The following is a 23449-nucleotide window of genomic DNA, read 5'->3' on the forward strand; positions in this document are numbered from 1 at the left end:
GAATGCTTGGTGTAACATGGGAGGACCAGGTCAGAAACGACGACCTCTATCTACAGAGGCCTTTACGGCTCACAGAGAGAGAGAAGGATGAGGCTGGCAGGGCACTGCGTCACGTCACGTTAACGTTGCAATGGGTTTGTATAGGAAGGGGTTGTGTTTGTGTCTGATGGAATGAATATCAAATATCCAAATACAGAAGCAAGACACTTAAACTGTCTGCAGGGTGCTCACACTGAGCAGATGTTAAAATGAACGCAGACATGTTTTGGAGGTGAAATATCACTTTTAAGTAAAACATGAAATCAGTGTTATTCAGACGAAAACCTGGAGACTGGCAATCTGGCATATGAATAATTGGGGCTTATCAGTAGGCTACAGCCACTGCCTTCAGCACACGTTCCATAAAATAAAATGAGAAAATTGTAATGTGCATACTTTTATTTTATTTCAAAATCAACAATTTTGCCATGGACACATTTGTCCGTGTAACACCTGCTCGTCATGACATCACGTGCTCCAGGACGCCCTGGCGAATCAGCTGCTCACATTTCCACCGAGGCAGGAAGTGCTGTGGGGGGGAAAGAAAAGTAGTTGAGAAGTCACTTTATTCAACCCAGGAAGGAAAGAAACAGACATAATCACAATGTACTCTTACAGGCCCTATTTCCGCCAGCCCTTATCCCTAAACTTCTTTGCCCTTTTTACTATTTTCAAAAACATTTAAAAAAATTGTTCCAACTAGCCGATCTACATCAACACGTTGCGAGCTTGTAGATCGTTTATCAAAATCACACCCAAGTGAAATGAGGGGCGTTCTTATCATCGTACATCATCATGACGTAACATGTCTATAGAGCGTCGCAGTCCCGCCCCCTTTCATGACGACGCCAGGCCCAGGAAATAATTCCCAATGCATTTTTCCCATAGACATTTCAAAAAGTATTTATTTAAAGACCTTTTAAGCGTCGTACAAAGCCAACTCGAGTTGTGACAAATCATGACGACAACAAACACAATTTTTTGGCCCGAACAAATAAATAGAAAAACAAAAGGCAGCAAAAATACCGATTTGCTCAGACACATGACATAAATTCTCCATTGTCAATGGGAATTTAATGTTTGTGTAAGACGAATATCTACACTAATAGCTAAATATAGGAGGGGCTAGCGCCCCTCACAAAAAGGCAAATAAGTTTAGGGACAAGAGGTAAGGCACTGACTGACTATAGAATGAATGAATGTTCTGTTACTTTGGATTCCATAGTAGTCAGCATGTCTTCAATGGTAGCATGTCACGTACCAACAATAGGCAATCTTTTTTGGGTTTTTTTAAGATTAGCAATTGAATACATGTTCAATCTTCCAGAAAGACCTAATGACCTCGGACATTTCATAAAAACAAAAGGTAAAAGCCTCAATCTGCAGAACTGGTTTGCTGTATGGCTACGGAAACATCATCATTCTACATATAGTTCTAATTCTTTATGAAACGCAGCACATTGTGCTTTAATCCATGGCTCATCACAATGGTCAGGTTAAGGTTTACCTGGCTGTTTTTCTTCAGCAGAATAATGGTTCCATCGTCTATTTCAAACTCGCCGTGATCTTTCAAACACCTCACCTGTGGACGACATGAACAAGAGTTTATTAAAAGATGCTGCAAATTGATATCTCTGGGTGAAAACAAAACATTTTGTGCGTGTGAAAACTCCCGCACAAAAAGGCCTTTAATAAGTACACCGTACATGCACACTTTTAGGTCCTCATTCACAAAGGAGAAATACGCCAGAGTGTAACGGAAGCGTATACAGATACTAAATATCATCGTATTTCTCTGTCCGATCACGCTGCGATTTGCTCCCGTCTTATTCAGGGAAGCTGGTGTAATCACTTCATTTGTGCGGATCGCAGAGTGTAGCCTTTCCGCATTTTTCCCAAGCGATTCGCCTGGTGTCGCCTGGTTAGAACGCCCATCCCACACCATATAAGGCAAGAGGAAATATCGAAATACGTCATCATAGCCTGCAACAGCCGTGATGAGCTTGTAGAGCAGTTAATTTTGACAGGCGGGTCTCTGCACGGACAGATCTTCAAGCAAACAGCGCGAGTTATGTATATAATTATAAACGAAACTTGCCAACTTGGCACGCATTGCTTCACTCCTTGTTAAATGTCAGAACGTTAATAAGTTAACTGATGTTAGAGTTACTTTCACATAATGAGAAAGAAGTTAATTTGTACTGTTCACCACACGACCAAATGCTATATTACAACTCGGCAATGATAAAAGCCCTTACTGATGAATGCACTGCAGGGTTATAAAAACAATTGCACACTCGCCTGCAGAGGTAAAATAGATATCCGATACTTTTTTTATCAGCTGCATTGATTCATGCGGGGAATAGATTAATAGCATCTCACTGTCATCTGTCTGAATGCCATGTGGAGAATGGATTTGTTCTGAACCATATACGGCGGGTAGCCTCCTCGTCAGATCCTCTTTGTCAGCCTAAGTGCAGGTTCATTTCATGATGTCGTCATATTAAAATGATTAGCGGGACATTTGGCACCAAACTTGATTGATCTCATGATGAGATCTATCAATGTAGTAGCCTACAGCCTAGCAATAAGTTCCCCATATTATAATGAATTAAGGTGCACTGGCTTAAAACTATGACTGGCCGAATTGCACGTGCTGATGCAATAATGTGGACTTCTATTTTTTTATAGGGCTAATTAGCCCTGGTGACTGCTGTCTGTCTGTCAGACCGGCATGTCTGTGAACCATAGAAATCATCTGTCCTGTCCGGCCGGGCTCACCGCGCCGTTATATTCATTTTCCAATGTGAATTTCACCCAGATTGGACTGTTCAGCGGCAGCATGCTGCCCCCCCCCCCCCCCCCCCCCCACACACACACACACACACACACACGCACACCGACAGTCAGACTGACTCAAAGGAGCTCCGTAACTTAACAATTTCAATAGGCCTACTGCAGGCATTACTACACTAAACAACGTTGGATTCGTACAGTGCAGAATGGAGATAAGTGTATGTTCTTATTATAATTGTGAGTTTGTTTTTTAACATGCTGCGCGAGTCCGCGAGAGCCGATCTACAAGCTCACAACGCGTTGCACTGCGAGTAGAAAGCTGTCAAGTGAGCAGCGCAATCGCGCATGCTAGAAATATCCTAATAAATAAATAAAAAGGTGTCGGGCTTGCAGGGGCAGTTTCTGTATGGGCTAACCTGCCTCTAGAATGCATGCATTTAGGCATACAAGTGATACTTGGCTTTTATATAAGCTATCATTTTTTTATGTGCTGACCAATGTTTTGGACAAATGCCTACATATTTTATCTGAGATTTGGGGACTTTTAATTGAGTCAGCATGAAGACTAAAGCCTTCTGAATAAATCTACGCAAGCAGTACACGACCCTCTGAGCTGGCGCAGCTTTTAGCGGAGTTTCCGACCAAACAACGTCACCGTCAAGTTCACGTTCAAGTTCATGAATTCCCACGTAATGTGGGAATCCACGTAAATGCCTGTCCGCTCACGCTCCGCTCACGTAACGTCACTTTATGAGCGTAAACGCCGTTGTGAATGAGGACCTTAAAGTCTAAATGTAAAGCCTTTTAACACATTCTGGACGGGAACCCCTTTTGGTGTTTTAAGCATTATGTTATACTTTAGCTATTGAAAAATAGCTAAAGTATGACATGGTAACACATGGTAACACATGGTAACGCCCCGCCTGCCTCTGATAGGCCTGCTACTGACACTGCCCGTCTTGACTGTCCACTGAGGTGGATATATAGCTATGCTGGATAGACTGATCGCTTCTGCGAGGTGGTGGAAATTAATACAAGTATAGGGTATCGGTATGATACAAGAATTAAGAACGTATACGTTTTATTTTTGTAGAAGAGGCCTTTTTAATTAGATTAATACACGATAATCAACACTAACACTTTATTTAGAAGTACACACCCAAATCATAGTACAACGTACACGTGTGTTCAATCAATTACTTAATCAAAGCAAACGGCATAAACAATATTAGTTTGGCTCTTCTACAAAAAAACCCAACTTACAAGTTAGTTACAAGGCTGCATTCTGTCGTGCGTGCCAAGCTGTCATTCTCTTGTATTATTTTCCCACCACGGAGTAACCTCGCATCTCGGAGGACAGTCAAGACGGGCAGTGTCGGTAGGCCAATCAGATGCATGCGGGGCGTTACCATGTCTATGCTCAGCCGCACATTAGATATACGCGTTGAAAACCACTGCTCTAAAAAATTATAATACCATTACCGTGGGAAAAGAACCGACAGTCAGGGGCAGGGCTGAAGATATGGACAAAATGTAATATCTCAATATTACACTAAGGGCTTCATGTAGATTGGGGTCCCAGAGATTTAAAGTGTTAAATGGGGGTCTAATGCATATCAAACTGGGGGTCCTTGGAATTAACAGTGAGTGAGGAGAACTGCTTTAGAAGGCGAGTTCTCACTTTTTAACCTGCTGTTATTCGATGTGGCCACTAGATGGACACATAGGACCTTTATGGTGGTAGATTAATTCCCATTGCCACACATTTTATGCATGTTTTAATTTTATTTTACACACAGTAAACATTGACCACACGGATAATGATGTAATTATATTATAGTATTATAATTAATGATGTAATGTAATTTATTAATGTAATTTAGACAGACGCTAGGTTCATTGTTTACCTGGAATCCTATAGTTTCTTGACACAGTTCTCTCTTCTCATTCTATGTATGCAGTGTTAATCTTGACAGCAAATTCTGATTTAGTCTTTGTCTTTGAATAACACGCCATTTAGTTTTTAAGTCCTATTTTTAGTCATCTGAAATAGTTTTAGTCTTAGGGTCGTTTGCACCAAGAAAGCTTAGTTTAGTGTTAATCAAGGATTTGTTGATCAAGGATTAATTTTAATTCGAGTTGTGATGCACCACTTAATTTTAAGCATTGCTTAACAGATCTGTGATGAAATCCAATTAAAATCCATTAAACTGTGATTAAAACTTTAAACTGTGATTAATGAATGGATTAAACTTTGTTGTGTGTCCGCCATCTTGGTTTTGCACTGTAAATAAACAGCAGCAGTCGTGAGCATCATTAGCGTTACTATTTCATTCATATTTGAGAATGTTTAAATTAAATCATAGTGCCTGCAGCAAAAATATATATAATAATAAAAACCGTCTCGCTCGCTAAATAAAACAACAGACGTTGTTTGACCATGTTGTTTTCATTTAAACCTCCTCTCCTGCTGGTTTAGAATTAATCCCTTATTGGTACTTAAATCAAAGTTTAAAGTAGTGGTGCAACAGGATTGACATTAATCCAGGTTTACTGTGAAAATTAAAACCAAGATTAAAAAAACAAAACCAAGATTAAAAGGATGGTTTAAAACTAGTGAAAACTAGGTTTAAAGTTTGGTGCAACTGGATTAATAGATAAACCTTGATTTAAACCAGATTAAGGCTTAATCCTTCTTGGTGCAAACGGCCCTTAATCTAGTCTAGCACTGTTGAGAAAGAAAGAAATAAAGACCAGAAGCAGCAGCCGACCATGAAAAGTGGAAGCGCTGTGAAGGCCTGATGTGCCACAAGGCACTAAGTGGATAGGTAACAGTCTAGTCCTAGTCGACTAAATATCAAAATCTTAGTCTTTTAGTCTGTGTTAATTTTGACAGCAATGTTGTGTCTGCTTAAATGGCTACATTGTAAAACTGTCTGCATTTTCTAGTTCTTTTTACTAGTTCAGTTTAATAGAGGGTATATGCGCATGCATAAAGTGAGTGGCAAAGTGAGTTTAACGTTGTTTAATGCAGTCAGACTTTTCTGTGTTTGGGCTGTCAAGGCCAGAAAGTATATTATTATTTTTTTGCCACTCAGTAGGCATTCGGGTATGATGATGTCACGTGCATACCCTCTATATCTATGTCTAATCTTGAGTACTTCTTGAAACCACGGGTCACCTCAATGTAGAGACTCTTCCTCAGTGTTGTTTTTGGCAGCAAATTTCTATTTTAGTTTAGTCATAGTCTTTGGAATAAAACTTAATTTAGTTTTAGTCATATTTTAGTCACCTGGAATGTTTTAGTGTTAGTCTAGTTTTAGTCGACTAAGTGTCATAAGAATTTAGTCGACTGTATTTTGGCGGTCCTTGATGCCGTCATGATGACAGATTTTTACACTTGCTGAAAATAGCAGAGCTACAAGCAGAGCTACAAGCTCACAACGCGTCACAAGCTTGTAGATCTGCTATTTTCAGCATGAATCCAAGTGTAAAATGACTTATACTGGATCTCTTGTCCACTAGTCCCTTCCTAACATTTTAGTCTAGTTTTTATTTGTTGACGAAATTGTCAATATATTTAGTCTTAGTTTTAGTCATCATAGCTTAGTTTTTATTCAGTTTTTGCCAGTGAAAAAAGGTAGTCGATGAACATTTTTCGTCGACAAAAACAACACTGCTCTTCCTGCTTACCTCGATGTACAGACTCTTTGGAGGTTTCATGTCCTGGGTGATGTCCAGACCTTCCTCTCCCCCTACGGACCTCATGAAGCCCGCCAGAGACTTCTTATACTGGTTGAACCACTCCAACTACGAGGAAAAACAACAACAGCAACCAACTAAACTAAGATGGACAGTAAATAACATTTTCTTTGTTAAGATGCTGTGTGTTAAATAGGTCTATATTGGAAAAGGCGACACGTGGACTCACCTCCAGTGTTGTTTTTGGCAGCAAATTTCTATTTTAGTTTTAGTCATAGTCTCTTGAATAGTTTTAGTCACATTTTAGTCACCAGGAATGTTTTAGTGTTAAGTCTAGTTTTAGTCGACTAAATATCATAAGATTTTAGTCGACTAAATGTACAGGTGATTTAGTCGACTAAAATGTGTTTTGGCGGGCCTTGATGCCTTCGTAAATTAATGGTTGATTTTAAAATAGCAGATCTACAAGCTCAAAATGCGTCACGCTGCGACACATTGTGAGGACTATTATTTTCACCATGCAAACAAGTGTAAAATTACTTATACTGGATCTCTTGTCCACTAGTCCCTTCCTAACATTTTGGTCTAGTTTTTATTTGTGGACAAAATTGTATATTTAGTCATAGTTTTAGTCATCATGGCTTAGTTTTCATTTAGTTTCCATGTAGTTTGTCAGTGAAAAAAAGTAGTCGATGGACATTTTTCGTCATAGTGTTAGTCGACAAAAACAACACTGCTCACCTCCTCAGTGGGAGGTAGGAAAGGAGACGTGTGGACGGACTCACCTTCTCAGTAGGAGGTAGGAAAGGAGACGTGTGGTGAACTCACCTCCTCAGTAGGAGGTAGGAAAGGAGACGTGTCATGGACTCACCTCCTCAGCACACATGTGGAAGCGGATGTTGGGCGGCAGGACGCTGCCGTACTCCCACCTCAACGCCCGGATACGCAGCAGCCTGTCATACCTGGAATACATCGTTAAGCATAATTTGCATACATAGGCCTACATACATACATAGTGTACATCCCAAACCGAACACGGACAGAGCTAGTATCAGCCTGTCATACCTGGAAGAACAGTAAAATCAATTGGCTCATAATGGCCCTTTTCCACTACAGCAACTACATATTTCACAGGTTCTGGATGTGTTTGAACTAGTGGGGACTGGGGACCCCCCACCCCACCCCCCAAAATCATATTTGAACTGGGAACCCCCCCAAATCAAAATATTCATACTTAAACTGGCGACCCTAAGCAGTGAGACAGACAGAAAGACAGGTGCATACGTACAGGTAAGCAGTGAGACAGACAGACATACAGGTGAATACATACAGGTAAGCAGTGATACAGCGTTGGTTCCTCAGTAGACAGCAGTGACGGAACTTAATGGTTGGAATGAGTTCAGCTCTGCCTTCCGACTTAGCCTCGTTGCTGACACACACACACACACACACACACACACACACACACACACACACACACACACACACACACACACACACACACACACACACACACACACACACACACACACACACACACACACACACACACACACACACACACACACACACACACACACAGTAAGATGACCTTGCAGGTGTATCCAAAGCTAAACTTTATGTAGACAAAGCATTCTATACTGTCTACCCATAGTTTCACTGTATAGATAATTTACGGTTAGACGGATGTTAAGTTCTTAGCTTGCTTATGATCCTAGATGACTATTTATATATATTACTATGTGTTGTCCTTGCCTACTGTAAATCGCTCTGGATTAAGAGCGACTGATAAATGCCTAAATTGTAAATTGGGAGAGCGATAGGTGTGTGTGTGTGTACTCACACATCAGTTTGGTTTTGTTCATATAAGGCCTTCATCTCCTCCAAAACTTGACGGATTCCATCTTCCTGTTCAGAGAAGAGGCCTGACGTTAGTTCTCAATCAATCAATCAATCAACTTTATTGTCACAGCACCATTACAGATAACAGTAAGGTGAAAGTCTTGTTGCTGCCGTCTTCAGCCCTAACCACACCAAAGGGTCACCATGCAACTCCTTGGGTCCAAACGGTTGCAAGGACTTAACGCTAAAACCGTCTTGACCCTTTGGTGTGGTTTGGGCCATTGGATTCCATGCGTTGAATCACGAGCGACGACGCGCGTCAACATGCAACAGGACATATCACACCGCAGGGACAACGCTAAAACCGTCTCGACCCTTTGGTGTGGTTAGGGCTTTTCACGTTTGCTGCTCAAGGAGCAAAAGAGAGTATTATCAGTACAGTAAAGAATGGAAAACAAAAAACATGCAGTAATCCTGGTCTCTAAACTACCTCCCCCTGGCCAGGCGGGCGCCTGATGGAGGGGAAAAGAACTGGTGCCTCCCCCTGGCCAGCTGGGGTGCCTGATGGAGGGGAAAGGAACTGGTCTCTAAACTACCTCCCCCTGGCCAGGTGGGGTGCCTGATGGAGGGGAAAGGAACTGGTGCCTCCCCCTGGCCAGCTGGGGTGCATGATGGAGGGGAAAGGAACTGGTCTCTATACTGCCTCCCCCTGGCCAGCCGGGGCACCTGATGGAGAGGGGGAAAGGTACTGGTCGGAATAACGTGTTCCTTCCGGGCGCTACATCCGGCCGGGGAAACTCCCCGGCCCAAGTCAGGTGAAAAGAAGCGGCTTGGACTCCTCATGCATAGAAGCATGAGGTCAGTCCGCTTCGTTTTTGGCCAGGTGGCCCAGCCTTCCTCCAATCAGGATAGAAAGGGGCCTTCCGCCAATCATGATCGAGCGGGGGCGGGCCTTGGTGTGCGTGCTGTTGGCCTGTTGCGCGTCCCACCACTGAAGTGCGTGCATGTGCACATCTTGTTACCGGGGCGGGCCGGGGGTTTTTCCAAATCACCCAAATCACTGAATGCTCCTTTAACATTGATTTTACAATATAAATTGGGGGTCCCAGAGATAGAAATGCCATTAAACGGGGGTCTGTAGAGTAATGCAGGTCAAACTGGGAGGTCCTTGAAATTGAACAGGTTGAGAATCTGGCAAATCTCTTCAAATAGGGATGCATTATTAGGCATACAAATATTCACTTCTGTGCAAAAAAGGAAGAAAAAATAATTCTACACGGTTAGAAAACAGGGGAAACGTGTGTACAGTATATATAATCGTACTATTTGCAAACTGTTACTAAAGTATTCAATCAATACACCTTTGTTTACAAACATTCTGATTCATCAGAGAAATTGCTCCACTGCAACAGTGAAGCAACATGATGAGATATATAGACATTGAACTATTGATCATTAAGAATGGATATCTATAACTTACATCAGTGGTTCCCAAAGTGGACAACAAGAGCCATTCTAGGGCTAGGGGGTCCCCAGCTATATGATAGTTTGGGGAACCAAATGGACCCGAAATGGGTCTGTAACTCTGAGAGTGTACAAAATGGAACCAAATGGACCCTTCCCTCAGAGTTCATTAACATTGATTTTACAATATAAATTGGGGGTCCGACTTCCATAGATAGAAATTAAATGGGGGTCCGTAGACTAATATCAGTAATTTGTCAAACTGCATGGGGGTCCTTGAAATTGTTGAGAATACACGGGGGTCCGCGGGCTAATTAGTGTCAATTTGGGGTTCTTGACATGAAAAAGTTTGGGAACCACTGACTTACATTGCATGATTGATTAAATAACAAACAAAACATGATAACTTTAACTTACATTGAACGCAGGCAGCTGTCCATCAGTCATCCGATGGAGTTCCCTGATCAATTCGATCGATTTCTCACAAAACATCCTGTCTGACTGAAGTGAAGGTTTAAATCTAAAGTTACTTTTATGTTCAGTCGGATGTCTTCTGCATGTTCTGTTTAAAGATCTTAAAGCGGTTGTTCTTCTTGACAGTCCACTGGGTTTTTCGCGGCAAAAATATCTCACGACGTTTCCGAAGCTTTGTTGTGATCACGTGACGTGACTGTACGAGTTACACCGGAACTTGTGACCCGTCGAAATGGGAGGATGTTGTTTGTTTGATTGATTGTTTGATTGATTTGATTGAAGTATTTATTAACAGTTTGCAGAATTACAGTACATTTCAAGCACAACTCAATATAAAAACTGTCAACTGTGAGTGGACGACCCAATAAAGCATTACACTTGTTTAACACCTTGTTCAATTCATCATAACATGTTGTTAATGGTTATTACAGTCTGTATCATCAATGGCATTTATGTGATGTCTTGACATGTGGAAAGAAACTCATAATTATGACTGGCTACGTGCTGGTGATGGTAGGAACTTGTCTGGAAATGATAATTGTAAAAAAAAATATATATATTTTGTTTATATTTATATTACACTTTTACATTAAATTTAAATATATTTCTTCTAAATTTAAAAACCTAGGCAATGTACGTCAAATAACAGTATAGCATCCACACTACAGTATGTGTGATTTATCATTTATTATAATAAACAGAATAACAACATGCAATTTTTTAAATAATGCATTCCTCCATGCAGGCCTCTGGGAGACATAATTCGATAGGTTGCGGATTTCAGTGTATCGCAACAGGAAACTACGGATGCTGGCGAGTGTCAAACCGCTGTTACACCAGTGTGTGTTCGTGTGGACTTGGACTTGTGTGTCAGACGTGATAAAGTTGTGAATGATTATACTACATAAAGTTACACAACGTAATAGGACAACAATGTTCATCTCAAGGTAAATTAATAATTCGTTTTGAGTCACATTATGGTCATTAAAGTGGACTATACTGGGTCTTTTTCGCACTACATTTGTGTTTATTTTAGCACTATGGTTAACATGACTACGCTCGTCATGGCGGGATTTAACCTATTTTATACACTTTCTTCATTTACAACGTTAACGTCTTACATAAACGTTCATATTTCAAATAAAAATGCTCACCCCCCGGGCCCGGATGTTGCACTTCTGCTCGGGTGGGTAATAGTACCCGTATCTTCAGTATTGTACAATAAAAAGCATTTTAATCTGATCGGTGGCCATTTACCTCAGAAAGTTATAATGTAATGAGAGTGCAATACACCTACCAACCGATAGGGGCGCCAAGTTGAAAGCGTTAGGAAAAACAGAGAAACTGGCCACCGATGGGATTAAAATGATTGTTATTGTACAATACTGATGATAGGGTACGTACTATACCCGATCGGGGAGAATTGTAACATCCGTGGCTCTGGGGGTGAGCACTTTATATTTGAAATCTGAACGTGTATGTAGACGTAATTAACGTTGTAAATGCGCAAAACCAGGGGTTGCAGTCATGACTTCAGGGCTGTATTTTAGCACCAGAATGTTGTCAGACAGGTTTGAGGTTTCACTGTGACGCAAACAAGAAGCAATAGACAATAGGCTAAGAAGTCATTGTATTAGTATGAAAGCCTGGGTATCGAGGCTATTGTATTAGTAAGTCACTAAAAACACTGTACAAAAAACAAAAAAGCTGTCAATTAAGTTTAAAATGGTTCATAATAAACTGGTTATTAAGTTTAAACTTGTAATGTTTTGTAAACATTCAGTAAAGACATGTTTTATTGTTCGTTTACACACACGCACACACATACACACGCACTGTTTTTAGGTAGACTTTGAAGTAGGCCTACTTTAATATTGATTCTAGGATTGTAGGCCTATGTTTTTCCCCTTATCTGTATCTTCTCTTTTTTAAATGCTGACCCTGGGAGGAAAATGTCCTATGCACTTGTGCAAATGGCAAATAAAGTCTATCCTATTATTTTACTACTATTGTTTGTTATGTTGTGGGATTGTGTGTACATGACTTTAAGGTCAAGCTGTGGGGGGGAATTCAGATCCGTGGTTGACCGGAAGCAGGAAGTCTAGCTTTGTGTTGTTGTTAGCAGCATGCTAGCAGAGCGCTAGCCATTAGCCCGAGAAGAGATAGTTCCAGAGAGTTGACTCACTCTTATTGTTGCTTTGGTTGATTAATAATTTATATTGATTGTAAAGTGTATCCACAGTATGTAGAATGGGTACATTTCAAACGAAAGGTCAATACAAAAACTGCTACGAGGATAAAACTCTCGTAATAAAACTCTACCTAAATAACTAGGTAGTTTACATCAGTGATTCCCAAAGTGGGGTCCGGGGACCCCTAGGGGTCCTTGAGGGAGTTCCAGGGGTCCCCAGCTAAATGATAGTTTGAACCAAATGGACCCTTATGAGTCTGTAACTCTTGAGTGAGTCTTGAGAGTTAAATTAACATTGCTTTTACAATATAATTTGGGGTCCCATATAGAAATGCCATTAAATGGGGGTCCGCGTAGACTAATGCATGTCAAACTGCGGGTCTTTGAAATGTAACAGGTTGAGAATCACTGCTATGTGCCGTAAAAATCTTCTCTCATGGGCGTCGCTGGCATATCTTTTCAAATGTGGGTCCGCAGAGTCAATTTGGCGGTCCTTGACATGAAAAGGTTTGGGAACCACTGCATTAAAGCAAATGATAATATAGGCTAACTAAGAAGGTTGTCGTGTCTTCTGGGGAAGCGAACCCTACAATATTTCACCCGCTGCCGCACCATAATGAAGTAGAGTAGTAGATCTGGTGATCAGTCAGTCAGTTATGTTTTTTTTTGTCAAGCTTTTCGGCTCATCTGTGATTGGCCGTGACGAGTAGCCAATCAGGTTCGCTGTTGACGTGATCAGCTGGTCTCTGCAGATCAGATGCAGTCGCACAGACGCACACACGCAAACACACACACAGTCACACACACGCGCGCGCGCACAGCCACACGCAGTCAGTCACAGTCACACACACGGCGTGGTAACAATGTAACTACATGTTAACAAACACTGTAACATTACTACACAGCGATCAAGTAGCGAACCGGCAACAACAGTATCCAGTCAAACCGAAGCCCTGGACAACAACAAATTAACAACACCACCAAACACGCGCTTTATATTTTACTTTACATTTTTTTTGTTGATTTTTTCCCCCCACCCCGGCCCACCCTCTTCATTGTACCGCTGTTCCAATCTGACTTCAGTGATGCGACAGCGGCTCGGCGGGGACCCCGGCGATGACCACCACCACCTGAGCTACTCCTCCTGTCACCAGCACAGGCAGGGGGGACTCGAACCTCCGGCGGCTGCAGGCTCCGAGGAGTTATTGCTAACTACCTCCACCCCGAATAAGAAGACCTCCTCCTCCGGGACGGGAGACCCCCCCCAGGACGAGAAGATGGGCAGACCCTTCAGAAGGTATAAACATCTCTAGTCCCAACTCTCCCACCCATGCGGGTTAGAGGGTTCAAAGCAATGCTAACGGAACTGAAATTCACATAACGGGATTGTTTCCTTTATTGTATTGGTATAATTGGGTCACCCAGCAAAAGATGAAAATGTCACTGTACAGTTTTTGTTCACTTTAGTTCACGTTCACCCCAGTATCCATGTCCTGGGCTGGGGGAACATTAGCCAAAAATAGCCGACCTACAGACTCATAGATTGGCTATTTGTTTTGGCCTAGTCCTAGAGAGTTGAGACTTGGGTCCTGTTTACTGAAGTATTGATTGAATTATGTAACAGTATGTAGAATGGGTAGCCTATACTTATAGGCTACATTTCAAAAGAAAGCACTGGTCATTGGTCAATACAAAAGCTGCTACTTTGTGGACCAAACCATGAAAAGCATAACACTTGTTTACATCAGAGTCCTCTATTTTAAAATGTTAAATTCATTCATCATTAAAGACTTACAAATAGACACTAATATGGGAAAAAACTGAATCATCATAAAATAAAGTAAAAAGGGAAAAACATGTAACGACTTCCTAGAGGGTTTAAATGGTTAATAATAACAACCTATATCAGTGGTCCCCAAATGTTTTCATGTCAAGGACCCCCAAATCGACATTTATTAGCCGGCGGACCCCCATTTGAAAATATATGCCAGGGAACCCCATAAGATATTACGGCTCTAGCAGTGATTCTCAAACATTTTCATTTCAAGCACCCCCAGTTTGACATGCATTAGTCTACGGAGCCCCATTTAATGGCATTTCTATCCCTGGGACCCCCAATTTATATTGTAAAATCAATGTTAATTTAACCCGTTAGGGTCCATTTGGTTCCACTTGTACACTCTCTGCGTTACAGACCCATAAGGGTCCATTTGGTTACAAACTATAATTTAGCTGGGGACCCCGTGAAACTCCCTCAAGGACCCCTGAGGGTCCCCGGACCCCACTTTGGGAACCACTAAACTATATGGTAGTATATGTACATGTATATGAGATGTTAGACGTTGAGTAAGATGTGGCATTGGTTAAATACATTCTCATCAATGAGGAACAAAGTGTGTCCCTTATCAGTTCAACAAAGGGACACGTCTTTTAGTTCAGTGGTTCCCAAACTTTTTCATGTCAAGGACCCCCAAATTGACACTCATTAGCTCGCGGACGCTCATTTGAAGAGACTAGACCTGTACACGCCCGCCGGCCACCGGCCTACTTGAGAACGATGCAACTTGGGAACCTAATAATACCTGTTGTCAACTTGTCAACTTGTCATAGCACCCGGCTCCTCCTGTCTACATGTCGAAGTGTCATTGGGCAAGACACTGAACCCCAAATTGCTCCCGATGTGCTGGTTGGTACCTTGCATGGCTTCCGCCGCAATCGGTGTATGAATGTGCGTGTGAATGGGTGAATGTAATGCACAATCTATGTAAAGCGCCTTGGATAAAGGCGCTATATAAATGCACCATTTACCATTTACCACCCGTTTTAACTGTCTGTCTGTGTCCCACATGGAGATCTGCCTGTGTGACTGTGTCTGAAGAGGGCAAACTGACTGACTGTGAAAAGTAGCATGGTTAAGTAGGCTAATCAATTGTCAGGTGTGGGGTTGCCATGGCAATCAATTGGCTGAGGCAGAGGCTGGAAATTGCACAGGTGAGCCTGACCAGAGCCGGTTCTCGAGTTACGTGCATTACACACACACACGGCGCATTTATAGTAGGATATGCCAGGGACCCCCATAAGAGAAGATTTGTATGGCTCTAGCAGTGATTCTCAACCTGTTAAATTTCAAGGACCCCCATTTTGACATGCATTAGTCTATGGACCCCCATTTAATGGCACTTCTATCTCTGGGACTCCAAATTTATATTGTAAAATCAATATTTATTTTGACTCTGGAACCAAATGGAACCAAAAGGACCCTAATGGGTCCATTTGGTTCCATTTGTACACTCTCAGAGTTACAGACCCTTAAGGGTCCATTTGGTTCCAAACTATCATTTAGCAGGGGAGCTTAGTTTTAATTTAGTTTCCATGTAGTTTTCGTCAGTGAAAAAAGGTAGTCGACGGACATTTTTTGTTTTAGTTTTAGTCGATGAAATCAACAGTGCCTGAGGCATCGGTTCTACTAAATTGATGATCTACTAACTCAGTATATATAGTTCTCTCATACGTTCAAGATCTTTCAAAAAATGGCATCTGCTATTTTTTTGAATAGCCAACACAAAAATAAGGATCTAGAATGACACAGATTCTTTCCCAATTTGTTTTGATTGGGATAAGCCTGGAACATTAAACTGTGTCCCTTATCAGTTCAGTGAGGGACACGGTGTCCAAATAAGGGACGATTCCTATTCCTTAGTTCAGGTCGAGACCCAAAAGAGAGATTAGACGTTTGCCCGGGGACCCAAACTAGTGAAAATCTACAAGCACACAACGTGTCACAAGCTTGTAGATCAGCTAATTTCACTACTTCTTAATAATTATTTTTTATTATCTTGTTTTTTATTATCTTGTTTTAAAATGTATACTTACTTTTTTTTAATGAAAAAACTGTGCGGGTGCTCTTTGTTTTTCAAAGATACCCTTTTTAATATATGCTCTATTGCCCTACGCACCTGTCACTAGCCTTTTGATGTGTGCATCGGCCTTTTTTTATGAAACCATTTCTTTATCAAAAAATAATAATCATTTGAAATATATATAGGACATTAAAAATGGGCTTTTTACTCGAGTTGTGACCCATACAAATGTCAAGGTTCAACGTTGTACTTTATTGTTCCATCTTGTGTACAGGTACATAAAACTTATTTTTGTTTGGCTTCCTTACAGACAATGCAGCAGCATATAGATAGCATAACATTCAAGCAACAAAACACAGAAAGCACAGCAAACAAAGGGATAGAATAAGAGTGCAAGACAGAGCATTCAAAGAGTAAAAATAAAATAGTAACATATGTGCATGTGCATGTTTTCCCTGTAGTAGCAAAACTTAGGCAAACTTTATGTGAACAGCTTCAGTTATATGTTCCATATATTCAACACAATTTTGTTTTAACCCATTTCGGTGTTTTAAGCATTCTGTTCTACTTTAGCTATTAGAACAAACGGAAAGGAGCGCACACCAGTAGTGGTGAGGTGCTGACCACAGGAGATAAAACTTTGACATAACTAAACAGTGATAAAACCGAGGTAGTCCTCATTGGTTCCAAATCCACTCTCTCCAAGCAACCCAGTTTCACCCTCACCATAGACAACACCTCGGTTTCCCCCTCCCCTCAGGTTAAGAGTCTGGGTGTCGTCCTCGATAGCACACTCTCATTCAATTCAATTTCAATTCAAAGGGCTTTATTGGCATGAGAAAACATACGTTTACATTGCCAAAGCAGAAAGCACAATACAACAATACATCAATACAAAAACAAAAAATATGTACATTTGAACGTCAGAATCTTCAATAGATCAATTTCTATATTGTACCAAGATCACTGGATGCAGGTATAGTGCAGGAATATGCACAATGATTAGTCTTTAGGGTGGTTGTGTTCCGTTTGATATCCTTCTCCTATCACAGCAACTCACAAATCTTGCTGCTGTGTTTGCACATTGTTGTACTTCGCCCAGCAGATATGGGAGTTTTTTGTCATTGGTCATGTTTTCAAAATCTCTGTGTGTGGTTGTAATCTGTGGGAAGTATGTGTCTCTGATGTCTTGGTACAATGGACAGATGGTTAGGAAGTGTAGCTCGGTTTCCACTTCATTTTGTGTGCAGTGGGTGCATAGTCTGTCTTCTCTCGGGATACAGGTCTGCCTATGACGGCCTTTCTCGATCGCAAGACTGTGCTCACTGAGTCTGTACCTAGTTAGGATTTTTCTTTGTTTTGGGTCGGTCACAGTGCTCAGGTATTCTGCCACTGCGTATTCTCTGTTTAGGGCCAGATAGCATTCTAGTTTACTCTGCTTTTGTGTTGCTTCTTTCCAATGTGTCAGGTAGTTTTCCTTTTGCTGTTTTATAATTTGGTTTAGTCCAATGGGTTTTCTATCTCGTGGCTCTGTTTGTGTTTGTGCCCGGAGTTCCAGGGCCAGCTGGCTGAGGGGGCATCTCTCTAGATTTTCGCTGTGTGTGAGTGCCTTGTTATGGAGTGCATCTAGGTCGCTTTCTTTTAGGTGGTTGTAGAACTTAAGTGCTCTCTTTTTTATTTTGATTATGAGTGGGTATCGTCCTAATTCTGCCCTGCATGCTTTTTTATGGTGTTTTTCGCTGGGTACGGAGAATGGATTTGCAGAATTCTGTGTGTAGGGTCTCGGTTTGGTGTTTATCCCATTTTTCAAGGTCATGGTTTGCTAATGGTCCCCAGATCTCACAACCATAGAGGGAAATTGGTTCTATCACAGAGTCCAGTATTTTAAGCCAGGTTTTTATTGGGATGTCTATTTTGATGTTTCTTTTGATAGCATAGAATGCCCTTCTTGCCTTGTCTCTCAGATCCTTTACAGCTTGGTTGTAGTTCCCTGTGCTGCTGATGTTTAGGCCAAGGTAGGTATAGTTTTTTGTTTGTTCTAGTGGGATTGTATTTAGGAAAAATTGATGGTTTTGGCGGCTGGATCTTTTTTGAAATATCATGATTTTAGTCTTAGTTAGGTTCACTGTCAGGGCCCATGTCTGGGAGAATTTGTGTAGGAGATCAAGTTGCTGCTGTAGTCCTTCCTTGGTTGGAGACAGCAGCAGCAGGTCATCTGCGAAAAGTAAGCATTTGATTTCTGTGTTTGCCAAGGGGATGCCTGGAGCTGTAGACTGTTCTAACGTTTTTTGCTAATTCGTTGATATATATGTTGAGTGTTGGACTCAGGCTGCATCCCTGTCTAACTCCTCAGCTTTGGGGGAAAAAATCTGTGTGCTTTTCGCCTATTTTGACTGTGCATTTGTTGTTAGTGTACATTGATTTTATGATGTCATAGGTTTTCCCCCCAATGCCACTTTCCAACAGTTTGTACATCAGACCCTCATGCCAAATTGAATCGAATGCTTTTTTGAAGTCGACAAAGCATGAGAATAATTTGCTTTTGTTTTTGTTTATTTGGTTGTCAATTAGGGTGTTTAAAGTGTAAATGTGGTCTGTTGTGCGATATTTTGGTAGAAAGACAATTTGTGATTTGCTCAGGACATTGCTTTCTGTGAGGAAGTTTAGAATTCTGTGGTTGAGGATCATGCAGAGGATCTTTCCGAGGTTGCTGTTTACACAGATCCCGCAGTAGTTATTTGGGTCATATTTGTCTCCACTTTTGTGGAGACACACCCACATCAACAACACCATCCGGTCTGCCTACTTCCACCTTAGAAACATCAACCGCCTCCGCCCCTCACTCACTCCCCACAGTGCCGCAATCCTGGTTCATGCTCTCGTCACCTCCCGCTTGGACTACTGTAATTCCCTTCTTTTTGGTCTCCCCCACAAACTTCTCCATAAACTCCAACTGGTCCAGAACGCTGCTGCCCGTATCATCACCAGAACCCCTGTCATCAGTCACATCACCCCTGTTTTACACCAACTCCACTGGCTTCCCATCAAATTCCGCATTGACTATAAGATCCTTCTCCATACTTTCAAGGCCATCCATAACCTCACCCCCCCTTATCTGTCTGACCTTGTTCACATCGACATTTCCACCCGGTCTCTTAGGTCTGCCTCCTCCATCAAACTGAAAGTCCTCCCAGCCCGTCTGTCCACCATGGGGTCAAGAGCTTTCAGCCGCTCTGCCCCTCACCTCTGGAACTCCTTCCCCCCTGATATAAGAAACATGGAATCAATCACCTCATTTCAAACCCACCTCAAAACCCACCTGTTTAGGCTGGCCTATGATTGATCTGTGTTTTCTGCTGCAAGCTATACTTTATTGTCTGCTTTTGCTTTTAACTGTGTTTTGTGTCAACTGTTCGTAACTTGCTGTACGGCGACCTTGAGTGCCCTGAAAGGCGCCTTATAAATAAAATGTATTATTATTATTATTATAAGAAAAGAGGCCGCACAGCTCGTAGTCACGATGCTATAAACATTTTAATAAACCAACGTTTCGGCAAGCAGGTTGCCTTCTTCAGGGTATATGATATATACTTTAGCTATTGAAAAATAGCAGATCTACAAGCTAGTGCCGCGCTATGAGCTTGTAGATCTGCTATTTTTTAAAGATCGTGAACATGTGACTCAAATCTTTGCTTCTGGGGGGTTCCTGGAACAACATATTTTCAGATGGGGGTCGGCGGCGAAATAGATGTACTTTTGGGGGTCCTTGACATGAAAATGTTTGAGAACGACTGACATAGAAGCATGAGGTTTATCAGAAAACTGTCAGGATTTAGAAGACATTTGTAGAATCGTCCTCAGGTCTAAATGGGTTAAGAAGGTGCAATTGTTTGGGTCCACTGTTTGGGTGCTGTTATGGTCAGTCAGTCCAGACCATAATAATCCCATTAGCGTTCATTAGGTGTGCTGACCGGCTGCGCCTGGTCGCTTAACACAGTCACTCAGCGCCTGGAATTATAGGCTCTTAAATCCACGCATTAGGCAGGAAAATCCTCAGTCTTCATTTCACTCCGTTATGGTCCATTTGGTTCCATTTCGTACCCTCTCTCTCTCAGAGTTACTGTGAATTAATACTAAGCCTGCTAAATGGAATTATGCTAAGTGGAAATGTACTGAAGTTGTTAACCACTTAATAACCCTCTGTTCCGAGTAAAACTAACCCGAGTTGCAAATTGTACTTTAGTTCAGTGGTTTTCAACCATTTTGCAACCAGGGCCCACAATTGATTCTGTATTTTAGCCACGGACCACCATTTGATGAGGTTTAGTTTCATGCTGTATTTAGTAGATATAACAGGGAAATGTTGAACAAAATAACAATTCTTCTACATTTTCTAATTGTGTGGATTCTTGAAAATGAAGTAATTCAGATGTTTAACAGAAATGTAACTCTTGAGAGCGTAAAATGAAACCAAATGGACCCGTAAGGGTTTCATTTTACACTCCCAAGAGTTAAAGATAAACCACTGCTTTAGTTGGAGTAATTCTCTCTGCGTGCACTCACTGTACACCGAATGTCTTTGGCCCCTGAAAATAGCAGATCTACAAGCTCACAGCGGTGTTGTGAGCTACTACAAGCTAATGTTAAATGGAACAAATAAACAGCAACAACAAAAAAAGTACAAATGGAACCAAATGGACCCATACAGGACCAAATGCTCTCAGAGTTATACTTTAAATTATGTACGCTGATACTAAGGATTTTACTGTTGTTTTGCATCTTTCCATTTCTTGTTTTACCGCAAATACAATATGCAGATGTTTTGGTCCAATTTTGTCAGATTTTGTATTTGAAGATTTGTGGGGGAATTTTACGCCCCTTGACGGGTTTTCATGTCAGATTCAGTGATTACTGTAAAGGTGGTTGCACACTGGACGCGTTTTTCGGAAAACCGATGGAGAAACGCTGCTAAAAATCCGAAACGTGCTCGGTGTCTGGGGACCTTTAGGCAGTGGTTTTCAACAATTTTCATATGAAGGCCCATTATTTATTTGGAATTTGAGCCACGGACCATTGATGACATTTATTTAGCCTCTTAGTTACCCAAAACAAAAGAATATTTTCTTTATTTTCACAGATTCTTTCTGAATATTTTCAAGTTCATTATGCACTTCATTTACACCTGGTCGTAAATTTCCTTTGTGAATCTGGCCGTATGTGTTTTTTTTTAATGTTTTTTTGTGGCTTTCGCCTTTATTTTATATTTTTTATGGAGGGACAGACAGTAATCTGACAGGAAATGGGGAGGGAGATGGGGAAAAGACATGCAGTAAGGGCCGTCGAGATCGGGAGTTGAATCATGTGTTTTTATACTTGTTTATCATAATAACAAAGCCGGTGAGTGTGAATGTACAGTTGTGTTTTCGTCAGGTTAGTGCCGTGTTCAATGTGTATACATGGGGACACACGCTACCAAAGTACGTATTATAGGGGCGTGTGCGTGCGTGTGTGTGTGTGTGATACCATTCGTTGCACTGGTCAAACTGGTAGACAAGTTGTGTGTTACAAATTACAATACATTGTACATTCTAAACACATTATTGTTTAGGCAGACACACACACACACACACACACACACACACACACACACACACACACACACACACACACAGCGCTCATCGTGCAGTGTCATTTCAAAGACATGTTCTAGAATTGGAATGGGAAGGGTGTATTTCGGTTCTCATTTTGGAGCTCTGGAGTTGAGTGCTACTTCTGGGTTTGTTGGGGGGGGGGGGGGGGGTGTTCTGCATGGGGAACTTTAGTACAAAGGCCTTTTCTTTTGTATATATTGTAAGATGTTTTGGAGCCAGGTCATTACATTATATAGCTTTATAGGAATTTACTTTGAAATGTTTGTTTTCAATTCAGTCTGGTTTCAGTTAGATTCAAGAGTGGGTTCGCTAGTGTCCAGTTTATTTTAATTTTTATTTTTTTGAGGAGCACTAGCCCCTCCTCCTATGCCCAGCTTTGAGTGTTTGTGTAAACACAGAGTGAGGACGCACATTGTGATTGGCCGGATGATTTGATTACGAGCGCGGAATGTGACGTATGATGATAAGAGCGCTCCTCACTTCATGCGGGTGTGATTTTCTTTTTTAAATATATTGTTAAACCACTCAAGCCCTATTTTGAACATATAGGCGGTCTACAGGCTCACAACGAATCTGAGGACGATCGGAGGACGATTCTGCAAATGCCTTCTAAATCCTGACAGTTTTCTGAAAACTGGGGCGGCGGCGCGGGAGTCGTGAGACATGGCCAAAGCATTTCCGGGGGTCCCCACTGCCAAAAACGTTGAGAACCCCTGGATTAGAGTATTGTCATGTACATAGACATTAGGACGGCAATGACTGCAGACGATACCCATTTAGACCAAGAACAAGAGTCCCCCCCCACACACACACACACACACAGTTTTAGTTTCTAGCTCAGTTTGACCAATTGGTTAGCTGTTATTAGCTGTTAATAGCAGATCTACAAGCTCACAACGTGTCACTTTGTATTTTTTGCATCTCGTAAGATGTTTTAGAACCAGGTCATTATAGTTTTATAGGAATTTACCTTCAGATGTTTGTTTTCAATTCAGTCTGGTCTCAGTTATCCGATCTTGATGGCGTGTAAGCGGGGGGGGGGGGGGGGGGGTGTTTTGCACTTAGATGAGTTTAGTCCAATTTGATTTGACTGCTGAGGAGACAACTATGGAAGGTTGTCAAGGACAGCCTGGGGGGGGGGGGTGTCTGTGTGTGTGTGATCTCATTTCGCCGTCACAGCTGTGTGTGTGCGTGATCTCATTTCACCGTAACAGCGGGGTGTATGTGTGTGTGTGTGTGTGTGTGTGTGTGTGTGTGCGTGCGTGCGTGCGTGAGTGCGCTTGAACTCATTAGTTCCCCGTCACAGCAGGCTCGTGTCAGACGTTAACAGGTCAAGGAGGTCAGGGTCAAAAGTCATCATGACTGGCACAGTAGGAAAGCTGAGAGACAGACAGTGTATAGGAGAGACAGACAGTAGGAAAGCTGAGAGA

At 41.7% G+C, this 23449-nt stretch overlaps 2 protein-coding genes across 3 annotated transcripts in view; one reads left to right on the forward strand and one right to left on the reverse strand.

Annotated features, from left to right (window-relative positions):
* Window positions 1-420: 420 nt before the first annotated feature.
* On the reverse strand, window positions 421-10521 carry gins1 (GINS complex subunit 1 (Psf1 homolog)). The gene is made up of 7 exons (XM_079511658.1): window positions 10261-10521; window positions 8381-8445; window positions 7868-7966; window positions 7409-7499; window positions 6529-6645; window positions 1547-1621; window positions 421-568 (listed from the first exon to the last, which is right to left on the reverse strand). Exons 1-7 carry the CDS (start codon window positions 10333-10335, stop codon window positions 500-502), a joined length of 591 nt encoding a protein of 196 aa, XP_079367784.1. The 5' UTR covers window positions 10336-10521; the 3' UTR covers window positions 421-499.
* Window positions 10522-11117: 596 nt separating this feature from the next.
* Window positions 11118-23449, forward strand: part of LOC306931214 (lysophosphatidylserine lipase ABHD12-like) — a 41678-nt gene continuing 29346 nt past the window's right edge. The window contains exons 1-2 of one of the 2 annotated variants that reach the window (XM_079512472.1): window positions 11118-11264; window positions 13592-13805. In XM_079512472.1, coding sequence (XP_079368598.1) covers window positions 13594-13805 — 212 coding nt within the window. In that variant the 5' untranslated portion in view covers window positions 11118-11264; window positions 13592-13593. The remainder of the gene's footprint in view (window positions 11265-13591; window positions 13806-23449) is intronic. The other variant, XM_079512473.1, reaches the window with a different exon arrangement.

This window comes from Electrona antarctica (genome assembly GCF_951216825.1).
Source record: "Electrona antarctica genome assembly, chromosome: 10".
NCBI lineage: Eukaryota > Metazoa > Chordata > Actinopteri > Myctophiformes > Myctophidae > Electrona > Electrona antarctica.

Bases quoted from the DNA above. Each gene is read 5' to 3' on its own strand.
- gins1 (XM_079511658.1), bottom strand. From the start codon at position 10,335: ATGTTTTGTGAGAAATCGATCGAATTGATCAGGGAACTCCATCGGATG. The intron at 8,446-10,260 runs GTAAGTTAAAGT...TTCTCTGAACAG, and splicing joins GACAGCTGCCTGCGTTCAAT to GAAGATGGAATCCGTCAAGT. The intron at 6,646-7,408 runs GTGAGTCCATGA...TTTTCCTCGTAG, and splicing joins TCCACATGTGTGCTGAGGAG to TTGGAGTGGTTCAACCAGTA.